General features: G+C 43.6%; 1 protein-coding gene across 1 annotated transcript in view; it reads left to right on the forward strand.

The window, feature by feature from the left end:
* The window catches only part of CHUK (component of inhibitor of nuclear factor kappa B kinase complex), a 31766-nt gene that overhangs the window by 8957 nt on the left and 5768 nt on the right, over window positions 1–17041 (forward strand). Inside the window, exons 7-17 of the mRNA XM_035137714.3 lie at window positions 78–202; window positions 1229–1336; window positions 3023–3158; window positions 7706–7900; window positions 8550–8652; window positions 9841–9964; window positions 10535–10686; window positions 12101–12162; window positions 12383–12492; window positions 14830–14879; window positions 15509–15605. Of these exons, the coding sequence (XP_034993605.1) occupies window positions 78–202; window positions 1229–1336; window positions 3023–3158; window positions 7706–7900; window positions 8550–8652; window positions 9841–9964; window positions 10535–10686; window positions 12101–12162; window positions 12383–12492; window positions 14830–14879; window positions 15509–15605 (1262 nt within the window). The remainder of the gene's footprint in view (window positions 1–77; window positions 203–1228; window positions 1337–3022; window positions 3159–7705; window positions 7901–8549; window positions 8653–9840; window positions 9965–10534; window positions 10687–12100; window positions 12163–12382; window positions 12493–14829; window positions 14880–15508; window positions 15606–17041) is intronic.

A 17041-nucleotide genomic window follows, 5' to 3' on the forward strand; every position in this document is an offset into this window, starting at 1 on the left:
CAGATGGGCAGGGTTTAAATAATAAAAATGATTATTCATTGCCATTGTTATTGCATCTTGTTTACTTTTTTTTTAAGGCACCAGAACTCTTTGATAATAAGCCATATACAACTTCTGTAGACTTCTGGAGCTTTGGAACTGTTGTATTTGAGAGCATTGCAGGATTTAGACCATTTTTACATAACCAGCAGCCTTTTACCTGGTAAGAGTTTTGTTTCTCAAACTAAAGGGCTACTAGACAAATGCTTGCTTTTCCTGTCCACCCGAGACAAGCTAACAGAGTAAAATCATATCAGTGTTGCTCATTCCTGGGAAGCCCCTCTTTTCGGAAGTGAACTACTTAAAAAGAGTCCACCCATCTTGAAGACAAGAAGAAATGAAAAGGGTTTTCCTTGTGAATATTCCTTCCCCAAATAAGTCTCTCGCTTATCTGGCATAATACCTTCAGCTAGTCAAGGACTTTCCTGGCTATCGTTTTGTGGATCAGTTGCTGGGGGTCTAAATGCACCTGCACCAGCTCGTGTCGCTGCTGCTAAATATTGCAGCATTACTGCAATATTCAAGCACTCATCGGGCAATATTGTGTCCCTTAGAAAATGCTGGGGTCATAGCCACTTCAAGGAAGCAATTATGAGCGCTGTGTTGAATGTGGCTGTGTGGGTGTCACAAGTAGCCTATTCATTCAGCCAAGGATATCACTGGTGAGGGATTCACACGTATTGACTTGGCTTACTAGTCAGCCTCTTTTGTGACTGTCATAATCTTCTTCCCTCTGAGATATGAAGAGGATTAAAGACAGCAAAATGAATTTCTCCCATTTGAAAAGGTTGGGGAGGTCCTAGCAAATGCAGAGGACTTGGGGGGGGGGGAGAGAGGAGTCTTATCTCATTTATACTAAGGTACGAATATAGAATAAGGAAGAGCAGGAAAAACTCTTGCTGCTGTTTTCTCCCAACCCGAGTTTGAGTAAGAGGGTCAGGGAAAGGGGATGCTGGGCATTTTTCTCACCAGAGGGCGGAGGCATAGGGAGTAAATTATGGGTGTCTGTCTGGTAGCACATGACCACCCTCGGGACAGCTCCAAGCTTTTGGCTATACACAATTTTTGTTTGTACATGTAACCCTTGGAACTGAACCCTCCACATAAGATAAGGGATTACTGTAATCTCTTTCACAGTGTGTTGATTGGTCAGTTATTTTTCAATCCTTCGTTCATTGTTTTTCTACAGGCATGATAAAATCAAGAAGAAAGATCCGAAATACATTTTTGCGTGGGAAGAGATGACTGGGGAAGTTAGATTCAGTCCTCATCTGCCAAATCCCAACAGCCTCTGCAGGTAACATTAAATCCCCTGCTTTTCTTTAAATTGCTAGAATACCGCAGTGCAAATCTGTTCAGTGGCTCTTTTGTCTTAATACAGTGTCAGGTGGAGGTTCTAAGGTATAATCTTTTACCAAAGTATATTCTGGTCCAAATACACTCTAGCTTGCTTTTCTGTGATAGTTACAAGCAGTGCTTTTTTCTTGGGGGACTCGGGGGTACGTATACCCCTAAACATTTTGTGAATCTTAAGTTTGGCCTCATTGAGGGGCAGTATTTCATTATGAGTAGGAAAATGAGAGTACTCTTAAACATTTTTTTAAGAAAAAAGGTACTGCTTACAGGTAGCATGCCTCATCTAAAAGGGTAGTTATCTTTTGAAGCTCTGGAGTAGGCATGGGCAAACTCCGGCTCTCCAGATGTTTGGGAGTACAATTCTGGAGGGCCGGAGTTTGCCTATGCCTGCTCCGGAGTAAGAATGTGCAATCTTTCTTCCCTGAAGGGATATATTCCCTCAGAGAGAATTTGTTGGGGGTCACATGCTGGCAGTGGGTGAAACTAAAACAACAAGGAAGGAGGGAGAAAGATTGTTTTCTGCTGCTCCAGAGAAGCGGACACGGAGCAATGGATTCAAACTTCAAGAAAGAAGATTCCACCTAAACATTAGGAATTTGCTACCAAGGAGTGGAATTTGCTACCAAGGAGTGTGGTGGAGTCTCCTTCTTTGCAGGTCTTTAAGCAGAGGCTTGACAGGCATATGTCAAGAATGCTTTGATGGTGTTTCCTGCTTGGCGGGGGATTGGACTGGATGGCCCTCGTGGTCTCTTCCAACTCTATGATTCTATGATTCTATGAACCCCACTATTTGCTTTTTCTTTGACTGTAAAAGTAACAGTGTTAATTATTTTCAGTTCATCACCACCACAAACTCCTTCTGCCTTTCTCTCTTTCTCTCTTGCACATACACCTACACTTTTTACAACGTTTTCTCACTTATGCACACAAAGAGGGATGCCCTTTTAAAGCATAGCTTCATGGGAAACCTCACTTTGCAAAGCTTTCTTCCCTATGTAGGCAAGTAGTGCTTTTGATGGTATTTCATTCTCTGGCATCTCTTATTTCTTTCTGGGCTGCAGTGAATCAGAAACTGACCACAGAGGTCTTTAACCACTCTGACTGCTGTCTTCCATGTTTTCTCTCTCATGTTTTGGCAGAATTTAATGGGTGTTTTGTTTGTGTGTAAATAGGTGAATGAGCAAACAAAGATAGGTTTAAGTCTATTTAAACGTTTTGTATACCTATCTTCCTTGTTAACGTAGCTAGGAACTCAGATGAACCTTGGGAGCAAAGCTGAGAGTGGAAAAACTCTAAAAGAAGTGTGGCAATTGCAAGAGAATTTAGAAAAGAAGAAAACTAAAATTGCTAGATACAAATCTGATGTTCTTTTCCAGATTAATGTCATGGATGATATTATGTCCATATTAGCCAATTTTGTTGGTTTCTGTATAGGAAATATTTCCACGTCAGAGGTGTTCTGTGGTTTTTTAATCTTACACAAATGTCTATCCCCTCTTACCCATTCTGGCATCCTTGTGTTCATAATGTACATTATATGATTACACTAGTAAGTGTCTAGTATTAACAGTTGTTAATGGTTAACAGTTGTTAACCCTTGTCTACTGTGCTTTTGTTTTTGTTTTAGTCTAATTGTAGAAATGATGGAGAGCTGGCTGCAACTGATGCTAAATTGGGATCCACAGCAGAGAGGGGGTGGTCCAGACCCAGAAACTGGTAATTTGAGATGTTTCCAATTAATGGATCAAATACTGGGTTTGAAGGTAAGTTCTGATATGGCATGCCCGGATTAAAAAAGAGGTTGTTTTAATTCATTACCATTACACAAGCTAGTAAGCTACCTTCATTTGTTCTCTGAAATCTCGTAACACAGTTTTTGCACTGCTGTGGCAGAACGCTCTCCTTTGGCTAACCAGGGGTGGGGAACCCGATCTGGCCAGTGGGTCAGCCCTCCTTATCTCATCTACTGCTAGCAGGCCAAATATAGCCACTCATCTGTCATCACAGTGGCATCAGGTGATGGTAATAAGGACTTCCAAGTATCACGCAGGACTTAGTGGTGATCAGCAGGCTTGGAGTCACTGCCCATCAGCTGGTGGGCCGTGACCTCAGGCCTGCTTTCCGCAGCACTCAGTTGCATTGTCAAGTTCCTCACAGGAAACTCTGTCGCACTCCAATCCAGCCATGGCTCTCCCTACCTCGCGCCTGGTTTCACATACAACATTAGGTGCAGGGTGGGTGGGTGTGGTTTGAGGGGAAACTGCCTAATGAGCCAAATTGGGACCTGAATCTGTGCCAAATTTGGTCCATGGGTTGAAGGTTCCTCACCCCGGCCTAAAGGAAAGAAAATACCAGTGGCAATTTGTAGAAGCAAGCCTGCGGGAGCTGGGGGAGAAGAAAGGCTGTTAGGTCTTCAGGGGAAGGCACTGTTGACCCGAACTTTTATAAGATGAGATGAGATGAGATAAGATAATCTGTATTGTCATTGCCCCCCTGCGGGAACAACGAAATTACTCGGCTGCTCCATCCACTCAGATAAGGCACTCCACATAAATTTAAAATAACAACAAAACATTAATTAAACAATACAATATGAAATGGCAAGTAAAAATAAGATGACTTCAAAGTCCAGACTTTCCATTTAAGGCCGAAATTACTCTAGGGAAGAAACTGTTCTTGAGACGGCTCGTTCTCGCCTTCATTATTCTTTATCTCTGTCCCGATGGCAGGAGTTCGAAGAAGCGGTGACCAGGATGTGATGGATCTCTTGATATGTCTAGTGCTTTCTTGTGGCACCTGGTGATAAAGATTTGTTCTAAGGTGGAGAGTGAGCAGCCAATAATGCTCTCCGCTGTTTTAATAATTCTGCACAACCCTATCCTATCCTGGGAAGTACAGCTTCCGTACCACACGCATAACCCATAAGTGAGCACGCTCTCAATGGCACAGTGATAGAAGGCAAGCAGCAGCTTTTGCGGAAGATGGTTTTTCCTTAGAATTCTCAAGAAGTACAGTCTCTGCTGCGCCTTCTTCACAAGCCCCCTTGTGTTGACACTCCAGGACAGATCCTCCTGTAATTCAATGCCCAGGAATCTGAACGTTGTTACCCTCTCCACGCAGATTCTGTCAATCAAAAGTGGCTGGACATTGTTCTTCTGTCTTCTGACGTCCACCACGAGCTCCTTTGTTTTCTTTGTATTTATGAGCAAGTTAGTAACTCTGCACCACTCTGTCAGCTGCTCCACCTCATCTCTATAGTCCGCTTCACCCTCCTTATCAGAGATGAGCCTGATCACAGTTGTGTCATCTGCAAATTTGACAACCCTTTTACTAGAGTAAGCAGCGACACAATCATACTTGTAGAGAGTATAAAGGAGCAGACTGAGTATGCATCCCTGTGGTGTTCCTGTGTTAGTCCTAAGCATATGAGAGGTGTAAGGGCCCAGCCGAACCCTCTGGGGGCAATCTGACTGAAAGTCCATTATCCACCCACAGAGTGATGGCGGGAGCCTCAGATCTCCAAGTTTTAGACATCAGACGTTGCGGTAGAATGGTATTAAATGGCGAGCTGAAATCTACAAAAAGCAGTCTGGCATAGCTCCCCCGCTGCTCCAAATGTGCAAGAACAGCATGTAGGGCAATCGCCACAGCATCCTCTGTTGATCTTTTCGTTTTATAGGCAAATTGGAATGTGTCTAGTCCCTCTGGTAGGCAGGCAATAACATAATTGCGTACCAGCTTTTCAAAGCACTTCATGATTACAGGTGTGAGTGCTACTGGACGAAAGTCATTCAGATTTTCCGGATTAGATTTTTTTGGTATTGGAACAATAATAGAAGACTTTAGGCAGGATGGAACCGTAGCCTGGACTAGGGATCGATTTAAAATCCCAGCGAAAACTCCTGCTAGTTGATCTGCACAGTCTCTTAATACCCTTCCAGCTACCGCATCCGGCCCTGTGGCCTTCCTTGAGTTGATTCCCTTCAACACCTTCCTCATCTCTCCTCCTTCCACATTAAATACTACATTCCGTTGCACCAATGATGGTGACTGTGGTGATGGTGGCAAAGTCTCCACAGGTGTCGCTGCAGTTGTTGCTTCAAAACGGGCAAAAAAGACATTCAGCTCCTCTGCAAGGGATGCCCCTCCCTCGTCTGCCAGGGAATCCTTGGATTTACACCCCGTCAATTCCTGTAAACCTCGCCACACCTGCCTAGTGTTGTTACTCTGTAGGTGATTCCCCAACCGCTGTCTATACGCCCCCTTGGCCACACGGATACCTCTCTTTAAGTCCGCTCTGGCTAAACTGTACAGCGACCTATTTCCACTCCTGAAAGCAGTGTTTCTTGTCTTTAGCAACCCCTGGACCTCCCTCGTCATCCAGGGCTTCCTGTTTGGGTAGATCTTTATCCAGCGCCTCGGTGTCATATTGTCAGTGCAGAACCTGATGTAGTCCAGCACTTCCTCAGTTTGAGTCTCTACATCCTGTTGGGCAAATACCTCCCAGTCTGTGTCATGAAAGCAGTCTTGCAGCTGTCTAGATGCTTCAGCCGGCCATATTGTTATACTCCTCTTAATTATTGGAGTCCGTTTCCTCAGTGGAATATATACAGGAGTCAGGAGCGGGGACACATGATCAGATTGACCTAGGTGCGCCAACGGTTCAGCCTTATAGGCCTGTTTGACATTTGTGTACAGCCTGTCCAGAGTCCTTTCTCCCCTGGTTGCACACTTTATATGTTGATAGAATTTAGGTAGGACCACATTCAGATCTGCTTGGTCGAAATCCCCGCATACAATGAATGTGGCCTCAGGATACTTGCATAATTGTCTGCTGACGACATCGTGCAGAAGCCCCAATGCCTCGTTGATGTTCGCATCAGGCGCAATGTATACTATAGTTATCAGTACTGCTGTAAATTCTCGGGGGGTATATATAGGCCTGCATTTAAGCATCATAAATTCCACAGTTGGGGAACAAGCATCATAAATTCCACAGTTGGGGAACAATGACTATCACGGTGTGGTTTGTGCACCAGCAGTTATTCACATATGCACACAAACCACCCCGCTTCTTTTACCAGAGTCCTCTGTTCTGTCGTGACGGAACACTGTATAGCCCAGGCATCCCCAAACTTCAGCCCTCCTGATGTTTTGGACTACAATTCCCATCATCCCTGACCACTGGTCCTGTTAGCTAGGGATCATGGGAGTTGTAGGCCAAAACATCTGGAGGGCCACAGTTTGGGGATGCCTGGTATAGCCTGTTAGTTCTATGGCTGAGTCAGGAATAAGTGGCGTCAGCCAAGTTTCTGTAAGCAACAGAAGACAGCATTCACTCACAGTTCTCTCAGTTGCTATCCACAATTTCCACTCCTCCAGCTTATTCACCAAAGATCTCACATTCGCATAAAAAATGCTGGGAAGTGGTAAGTTATAATGCGGTGTCTTCAACATTAATCGCCTTCCTCCCCTGCAGCCTCTCTTCTGTTTACGGTCTCTCCTGTGCCTCTTCCTTCCCTGGCTCTTTGAAGTCAAAAAATCTTCTTGCAGACTCTCATAATTTATGTAGCACTCGCTCCGTAGCCAAATAGATAACATATCCTGTCGACTATAAACAAGTCTATTTTGGCAAGACAAAAAAAGCAAAATTCTGAGTTAAGGAGCAACCAGCCGCTGCATCTGCACACGCCGCCATATTGAAATTATTTAAATAATTTTAATACTGGGGCTTACATAATATTTTTTTAAAAAATCAACTTCTTAGCAACGTTAGGTAAAGGTAAAGGGACCCCTGACCATTAGGTCCAGTTGTGACCGACTGGGGTTGTGGCGCTCATCTCACGTTATTGGCCGAGGGAGCCGGCATACAGCTTTCAGGTCATGTGGCCAGCATGACAAAGCCACTTCTGGCAAACCAGAACAGCACACGGAAACGCCGTTTTCCTTCCTGCTGTAGCAGTACCTATTTATCTACTTGCACTTTGATGTGCTTTTGAACTGCTAGGTGGGCAGGAGCTGGGACCGAGCAATGGGAGCTCACCCCGTCGCGGGGATTCGAACCGCCGACCTTCTGATCGGCAAGCCCTAGGCTCTGTGGTTTAACCCACAGCGCCACCCGCGTTAGGTAGAGGCAACGTTAGGTAGAGGCAAACTCCTGAATTCTGCTTAGAGGGATTTCTGCTTAGAGTGGTATAACGTAGGCATTTATATGTATGTGTATATAATATATTGGTTTTCCTTTTGGTTTTCTCTGACTAAATTACTGCTGGTTTGGGGTTGAGTATATGTGCCTTTCTTTCCTTTTCAGATAGTTCACATCTTAAATATGACTTCTGCCAAGATCCTGTCTTTTTCATTGCTCCCTGAGGAAAGTCTCCATTCTCTTCAGTCTCGCATTGAGTCGGAGACCGGGATCAGCACAGGGAACCAAGAGCTTTTGCTTGAGATGGGAATTTGCCTTGACCCTCGGAAGCCAGCCTCTCAGTGTGTTATTGATGGCGTAGTAAGATTCCCTTTTTAATTCCAGTAAACGGGGAATATATAATATATTTGCACCAGCCTTTTATTTGCCTACAGTTAAGGGTGAAGTTTCTGTTCTTTACAACTACCACTCACCCAGTTGTTTCCTTTCCTCCGCTCTTCCCCATGTACGCCTTGTATCTTTTTCAGTTCATACATAAGTTTTCTGGTTCTGTTGAGGAAAAAATATATATTGACTATTAAAAGAGTTATATTCAACATAGATTCATAGAATTGTAGAGTTGGAAGGGACCCTGAAGGCCATCTAGTTCAACTCCTTGTAATGCAGGAATCCTGCCTACAGTCAGTTCTGTCAGCACATGGATTTTCCTAATGGGGCAGAACCATTTCCCTCTGTGTGTGCCCTAAATCTTCCCATCCAGAGCAAATTTGGGAGTATTCTGGGGCGTGTGAGCTGGGGGAGAACAAGGATGGTCTTCTTGTGCTAGGAGCAACTTTTGCTTGCACAACAATTTAGTTTAACACAATCCACATAGTTTTGCACAGTTGACTTGTGCCTGGGGTGGCCTCCTCTGTTTTTCCCCTCAAGTTTGCAATCATGGTTCTCTGAATTACAGCTGCTTATTCTGTGGGAATTTTTGACTTGTTTGTTTCTCTTTTCTCCTTGGCAGAGAGGCTGGGATAGCTACATGGTTTATTTGTTTGATAAAAGCAAAACTATCTATGAAGGCCCCTTTGCTTCCAGGAGTCTGTCCGAGTGTGTAAATTATATTGGTAAGTATATTGCAGTTCAGACCTGATGATTAGTTGCTATGAGCAGGGACATAACTTTCAGAGCAGTAGTAATAAAAATATTATTTAGGTTGACTAATTGTTCTGTATCTGCTATGATGCAGTGTAACTAATATATTTCATGATCCCATTACCGTAAGGGAAACACAATGGCCAGTTGTTTCACAAAATCAGCCCATAATAGTTGCAGGCGTAGTGTATTCAGAGGTGACGTTCCTTGTATTTCCTTGGTTAGGATTTTTGAAGCATTAATTGTTATAGTAGACATTTTTGTGTGCCTCAATGGCCAGATACAATGTTTGAAATCCAGCTAATCACACCTAGCTTGATAAAGTTTTATGAGGAACTCCAGACCATTAATAAGACATTCTTACGAGGAGAAGCCAATTAGGCTGTATATTTTTGGACTTCCCGTGTTTTTGTTCATTTTTATCACACGGTCTGTTATTTAGGTGCACAAGTTTTACCCTCATCCTTGCCCCACCAGCCTTTTCTTTTGGTCCAAAATCTAGCTAGTCATTTCCCTTCTTGTTCCATCCCTCAGTGGGTGGGATGAGAGTCTTCTTGTTCCTTTGTACCTTTGAGGGTTGCGCTAGCAGCACCTCAGGCAGTTTTCTCCTCGGTGAAGGCAGTCTAGAAACAAGAAGAGCAAAGATTCCCTGTACTATGCAGTGATTCCTTTTTTCAGGGTAGAAGGGAATATTCCCATTTGTGTATGAAACGGATGGAAAGTCTTCTGTAGCAATTAAAACTATTCGTTGTACTTGAAGAATCGGGTCTGGAAGAGCAACATAACTGCTGAGTCCCACTCCTGCTTTCCCATAATTTCCTGCTTTTTGAGTCCCATGGAAAACTCCAATCTTAGTTTTAAACATTACGACAGCAGTTTTATTGTGCAGTTTGATCAGTCCAGTGGAGGGACCTGCCTAGACATCCGCACAAGCAGAAATCATCAGAGGAACTGAATCTTTTGTTTTTCCTGTACTATTCCATTTGATATGGTGGTGTGTTAGATTTCAGGCGTTCTTTTTGAGTGCAATTCAAAAATGTCTCTTGTTTATAACTGTTCTGGTTCTGGGTTGCCTCTAATAAAAATGCACTGGTACCTTTTTATATTGCAGATCTTAATGTTTTCATCTGTTATGTTTCCTTCCTTTTTTCCTCACACAGTGCAAGAGAGCAAAATTCAGCTCCCCATTGTGCAGCTTCGTAAGATATGGGCTGAAGCTGTGCATTACATCATTGGACTAAAAGAAGATTACGGCCGGCTGTTCCAGGGGCAAAGAGCTGCAATGTAAGCCAGCGATTCAGTAACCGAGATCAGGGGGGAAAGGGTGGCAAGTGTGTGTTCAGGCTACCCAAAAAGCACTGCTTGGTTTGTTTGTTTGTTTTTAAAAATGCAGAGTTTACTTCTTTGTTTCTGTGAAATCCATATGGGATACAGGGCATGGTGAGTCTTCATTAACAAGAGAATTATAGTGGCTTCCTGATGGCATAAGATTTTGTGGGGGGACTGAAGCAGAGCAGTAAGCAATAAGACAGACAAGGACCTCATGCTTTGAATACCCCTCCAACCCTTTTTCAGCCTCACTCCCATATTCACTTATGGATCATTTTCTGGGGGGTTGCATGCCAGTGATGGGCAAGAAAGAGCACTGAGCAGGGCCAGTGTAAGGGGTGGGAAGAGGAGGTGTAACCTTAGGAGAGTCCTGCTGGCTGTGTAGATAGGCCCGGGGGGGGGGCACCTGAGGTTGTCCACACCTGACATCCGGGATGTGGACTTCATAAAGCTCCATGCAGACACAGTAGAAATTCTCCGCACCACGAAGCAACTGCTAACACCTGCTTTGTTTGGGTTGTCTAGGCTGAGTCTTCTTAGGTACAATGCCAATTTAACCAAAATGAAAAACAACATGGTGTCCGCATCTCAGCAACTGAAAGCAAAGCTGAAATTCTTCCAGCAGAGCATCCACCTTGACTTGGAGAAATACAGTGATCAGATGACATACGGAATATGTAAGTATTTGGAGGAACTGGTGCTCAGGGCCACATTAGCAGTAAGAAGGGGTGGTCTGTCCCGTTTTGCCACCTAAGGCAAAATGGAATTGCTGCCTCCGGCCCCCCTGTGATCCCCTCCCCACTTCCGCTGCCACTGCGCCCCAGCACTGAATAATAATAATAATAATAATAATAATAATAATAATAATAATAATTTATTTATACCCTGTCCATCCGGCTGGGTTTCCCCAGCCACTCTGGGCGGCTTCCAAAAGAAATATTAAAATACACTAATTTCTTAAAGATTAAAAGATCTGGTAGTTGGTTTTCTTTTTGACATCTGGTGGGAGGGCGTTCCACAGGGCGGGTGCCACTACCGAGAAGGCCCTCTGCCTGGTTCCCTGTAACTTGGCTTCTCGCAGCAAGGGAACCGCCAGAAGGCCCTCAGCACTGGACCTCAGTGTCTGGGCAGAGCGAGGGAGGTGGAGACGCTCCTTCAGGTATACTGGACCGAGGCCGTTTAGGGCTTTAAAGGTCAGCACCAACACTTTGAATTGTGCTCAGAAACGTACTGGGAGCCAATGTAGGTCTTTCAGGACCGGTGTTATGTGGTCTCGGCGGCTGCTCCCAGTCACCAATCTAGCTGCCGCATTCTGGATTAGTTGTAGTTTCCGAGTCACCTTCAAAGGCAGCCCCACGTAGAGCGCATTGCAGTAGTCCAAGCGAGAGATAACTAGAGCATGCACCACTCTGGCGAGACAGGTAGGGTTTCAGCCTGCGTACCAGATGGAGCTGAACTCGATGGGAGCCAGGGAGCCAGGGAGCTCTGCAAAGGGTTGCTGCTTGGCTTATTCACTCGGGAGCATGGAAGAGAAGTGGCAGTGCTATGTGTCAGAATGCCTCCCTCTCTGCTGTGGAAGTGGTGGGACATCCACTGCTTGAGACAGGTGCCTTATGGGCAAGCCAGCTCTAACTATAGGATAGATCCTGCTTTGGACACCCATCTGTACAAGGATGCCCCACCCCACAACTGTGGTTGCAATGCTGCTTTACTTCCTATAATCTTTCAAAGTTCAGTAAGACCAAATTCAGGGGAGCTTGCCTCCTGCCCTCTTCTAGTCCTCCTTATTCAAAACATACTTAGCCTTATAAAGTAGGAGGGAGCCAGTGGCAGAGAGAAATGGCTGATGACAAGCAAAGCCTTGTAGTTGTCGTCATCCAAGCCTGGCAGGTGACTGGCAGATAAACCCGTTGTGAGCCAGGTCCAGACTTGAGGTCATAAGTTGGCCAAGGTTTTTCAAAAGGGGGAGTCTGATTTTTGAGATTCATCAGCATCACCACTTCAAAATGTGCATGTTTTTTAAAAAAATAAAGGCTGTTTATTTTCAGCGAACGTTGCTGCTTTAAATTAACACAAATATGTTTCTTTAAGCCTCGGAAAAGATGCTGAAAGCCTGGAAAGAAATGGAAGAAAAGGCCTTGCAGTGCGAACAGGTACGGAAGATGAAAATACTGCCAAATGGGCAATGACCAGGGCTTTCAGTCTGCCTCACCACATGATTGCCCACAAGCACACACAGAGTTGAGCAGAATCTTACCACCACCTAGCAATTGCCACCATCAGTGTGCACACGCACATACTTTCCTATCAAAAGTGGGAGGAGAAACTCCCTCAAGATACTTCCCAGTGTATAGAATTCTCTCTCGTTTTCAGGCTGGAGATATTGGCTACTTGGATGATCAGATCATGGCTTTGCACACTGAGATTGTGGAATTGCAGAGGAGTCCCCATGCACGACGTCAGGGTGAACTCATGGAGAATCTGTAAGAAACGAAGCTATTCTCATTTGTGATTTTTTTGCAGGCTAACAAGTTTAAGGTGTTCCGTTATTTGTTAGTATCTTATTCTTTTGCATTGTATTAGTGTGGGGATTTTTTTAATAGTCTCTCCACTCTTCAGGACCTAGATGGCTAATAATAGTATATGTATTTAAAATCAGTGCTTTTTTTTCTGGAGAGATGCAGAGGTACGCATACCCCTAAAATTTTTGTGAATCTTTGTACTTTTGTCCATTTACTGTATTTTCCCTGATTTGAACTATAAAATGGTGATTTTCTTGAGTCAGAATGAGAGTACCCCTAAACATTTTTTTAGAAAAAAAGCACTGTTTAAAATAATACTATAATTTTGGCATAGAGCAAATATCCTCGTATATGTAGGAAACTTAAGGTCTGGAAAGAAGCCTGGGAGAATTGCTTCTCCCTACTTGCACTAAAAAGAAACATGCGTTCAGTTTTTGGACAGTGAAAACCCATCAAGGATTGAGTCCACCAACTGGGTGTGGTGAACAGCCAAGTCATTAATTGTTTTGCTGCTTGCCTGCGATTTTAAAAAGCAAGGAAGATGTGCCCTTTCAGTTGCTCAACAATACATGGCTGGTAGGCTTTGTTCATTATTAGTTGTCACAAATTTCGCAATCCTGTGCCAACTGCTCAGCGTTTCATCTAATGTTTGTGGGTATAACTTGTGCAATGGAACCCCTACTTCCCCCTGCCTGCCTTCCAGATCTGGTCTGGATATTTCCCCCCAGCCCTGCAGAACAGATTGAAGTCCTTGTGCAAACAGGACAACTTTGTTGGATACAACCCTCAGATCTTGCAGGTCAAAGACGCATTTAATTCTGTTTTTAGAATACAGTGGTACCTCTACTTACGAATTTAATGCGTTCCGAACGCACATTTGTAAGTCGAAAAAAATTGTAAGTCGAATCCCATAGGAATGCATTGGGAGAAAAAAATCGTAAGTCGAAGCAACCCTATCTAAAAATTCGTAAGTAGAAAAAATCCTATCTAAAACGCATCCAAGATGGCGGACGGAGCTCCATTCGTAAGTAGAAACATTTGTAAGTAGAGTTATTCGTAAGTAGAGGTACCACTGTATTGGGCAACAATTTAAGAGTGGAAGTATGAGAATCCTGAGTACAGTGGTACCTCGGGTTACAAACGATTCAGGTTACAAACTCTACTAACCCAGAAGTAGTACCTCGAGTTTCAAACTTTCCCCCAGGATGAGAATGGAAATCGCGCGGCGGCAGCGGGATGCCCCATTGGTGAAAGCGTGCCTCAGGTTAAGAACAGTTTCGGGTTAAGAACGGACCTCTGGAACGAATTAAGTTCGTAACCCGAGGTACCACTGTATTGACTTTTGAACACTAAAGTTGTCACTTTGACATCAGTGCCGTTTCCACTATGCCGAAGTGCCTACTGGGGTGTGTAACTTTTCTAGGGTATTGTAATTAACCACATGACGCCCTGAAACGGTTGCTAGCTAATAGATGAAACCAGTATTTTCTTGCCCCTTCTTAGATACCTGTCCTGGGGTCTCACCCAAATGTGTCAAGACTTCAGCAGTTGGTTCATTCTGGATCTCGGGTGCACAAAACTGACTGGCTGGTTGTCATTTTTCTAGGCAGTCATATAGTAATGAAACCCCTGGATGATCTTGTGTTGTGATTTATTTAGAGCCAGTTTTGACCATGAAAAATGGAGAGAAGATTGGGTCTTCTTGCAGATAGACCTGTATCTGTAGGAATTGCTTGTCTAGCTTGCTTGAGTTAAGATGAAAATGTTTTCTATTGTTCATTAGTTGCTTCCCCCCCCCCCAAATGAAACCAAAAGTGACTTACAAAAAAGGAGGATAAAAACAAGCATGAAAACAAGGACAGGAGGTTAATACACAATTTTTTTGGTGTAACACAGGCATCCCCAAACTTCGGCCCTCCAGATGTTTTGGACTAAAAAATTCCATCTTCCCCGACCACTGATCCTGTTAGGTAGGGATCATGGGAGTTGTAGGCCAAAGCATCCGGAGGGCCGCAGTTTGGGGGTGCCTGGTGTAACAGATCCAACCCTACCCCAACAGTGAGTCAAAATTACTTGGTGAGAATTTGCCATTACTTTCTACCAAGTTAAAAAAAATATGTTTTTTTCCTTTACTCAAAGCTTTTACACTGTGACACCAATTGATTGATTGGCCATCCAATTTCATTTCTGGAAATGTCCCAATTGATAGCAAGAGAGAGAGAGAGAGAGAGAGAGAGAGAGAGAGAGAGAGAGAGAGAGAGAGAGGAAACTGTGCTTACAATTTTTATCTTTTTACAGTGAGCAAAGAGCTATAGAACTCTACAAGCAATTAAAACCAAGACCCCCAGGTATGGAAATGGCTCCAGAACACTTTGTGTTAAATTTGAGGTTTTGCAAAGAACAATAAGGCAGGCAAGTGCTGATGTGGACAGACGTTGTTGGCAAAGGATGTTAAGCAAGTCCAGGAACATTCTGGGATGTTAAATTTAACAAATAAGAAAAAGCAGAAGTGAGCAACTGAATTGTTTACATGCCTTGCATATATTTTTTTCATTCTTTTCTAAGTTTATATGATCATTTCTAATGGATCTCAGAGTGTAAGAATTTAGAATATGTAGACTTTCTGCTGCCCATTCCTATAGCATTAATTATGAGTTGCCATCCTTTTGCCACCTAAGTGCATCACTTCTGCAGTTTTTTAAATGGTGTTTACAATAGTCTGTGAAACTCATTGCAAAAGAATGGTTGCATGAAGCAACCATTAGAAATGAAAGATTTGTTTGATTACAAAATGTTCTAGCTATGTTGATCAAGCCTGCAATTTCAGACTTGTCCTAAACAACTAACCAGTGTTTAGTAATGGGAAATGCGTAAATCAGTTTTTCTTCTTGTCAATGTTTTTCAACATCTGGTGTTGTTTTTTAAATGGCTGTTAAGAGGAGCACTCTACTGATCACGTGACAGGTATCCCTTTCAGATCATTCCTACAGTGACAGCACAGAGATGGTGAAGATCATAGTCCATACAGTTCACACTCAAGATCGCGTGCTCAAGGAACTCTTCAAACATCTTAGGTACAACGTGCAGCCCTCTTTCTGCAGATTCACACATTTTCATTCCAATCTGATATATGACCAAGCAAACATATATTGATAGCCCATGAGGCACGTTAGTCCTGTGCCGAGTTTAAGATCTGTCTACTCTATAGCCATCCTTTTCGTTGGTTTTTATCTCTGTCCCTTAGTGTTAACAATGTTAAGTTGTTTGCAGTTTTGAAGGGAAGAAAGGCTAGACGTGTACAAATAAGTCTCGAAAAGGCACGTAGAGGCCTGTTTCAAGATTTTTTTAATTTTTAATTTTTTAGATTGCTTCCTGTAAATATCCTGGTGGGGGGTTGTGAGGGAAAAATATATCTGTGTACTCCTGACAATGAGAAATAGTCAGGGGTGGCTAATCTGTCGCTGTCCAGACCAGGGGTCCCCAAACTAAGGCCCGGGGGCCGGATCTGGCTCAATCGCCTTCTAAATCCGGCCCGCGGACGGTCCAGGAATCAGCATGTTTTTACATGAGTAGAATGTCTCCTTTTATTTAAAATGCATCTCTGGGTTATTTGTGGGGCCTGCCTGGTGTTTTTACGTGAGTAGAATGTGTCCTTTTATTTAAAACACATCTCTGGGTTATTTGTGGGGCATAGGAATTCGTTCATTTCCCCCCCAAAATATAGTCCGGCCCCCAACAAGGTCTGAGGGTCAGTGGACCGGCCCCCTGCTGAAAAAGTTTGCTGACCCCTGGTCCAGACTGTCATTGGTCCCTGCTAGAATGCCTAGTGCAGGCATGGCCAAACTTGGCCCTCCAGCTGTTTTGGGACTACAACTCCCATCGTCCCTAGCTAACAGGACCAGTGGTCAGGGATGATGGGAATTGTAATCCCAAAACAGCTGGAGGGCCAAGTTTGGCCATGCCTGGCCTAGTGGCTGGGATGATAGAAGTTGCAATCTAACCTCTGGAGGACCCATGTTAGCCACCCCTGCTTTAAGGTAGGATCTGAACCATTTATAACTTTACATTAAAACTTAATTGGGAAGTTGTAAATATCATAGAAATTCTACTCAGTATTGATCCAAAGCAGATTCCAGCGTATAGTTAGCAGAGTAACAATTCAAACACATTGCAGGATTCCCAAAAAAATAGACCAGAGGCAATGAATATTTCACCCAGCAGAGCTTTACTGCTACTGAAGGCAAATGAGCATAATGGTCACAAATCCAATACATTCAGGATTGGCACTGTCCATAAGAAATCCAGTTGAAGCAGACTGCACTTAAACTTACAATAACTTACAATAAGACTGGTTACAGGTAGGTAGCCGTGTTGGTCTGGGTTGAAGTAAAATAAAATAAAAATTCCTTCAGTAGCACCTTAAAGACCAACTAAGTTTTTATTTTGGTATGAGCTTTCGTGTGCATGCACACTTCTTCTTCTTATCTGAAGAAGTGTGCATGCACACGAA

This window comes from Zootoca vivipara, chromosome 5 (genome assembly GCF_965207765.1).
Source record: "Zootoca vivipara chromosome 5, rZooViv2.hap1.1, whole genome shotgun sequence".
Lineage (NCBI taxonomy): Eukaryota > Metazoa > Chordata > Lepidosauria > Squamata > Lacertidae > Zootoca > Zootoca vivipara.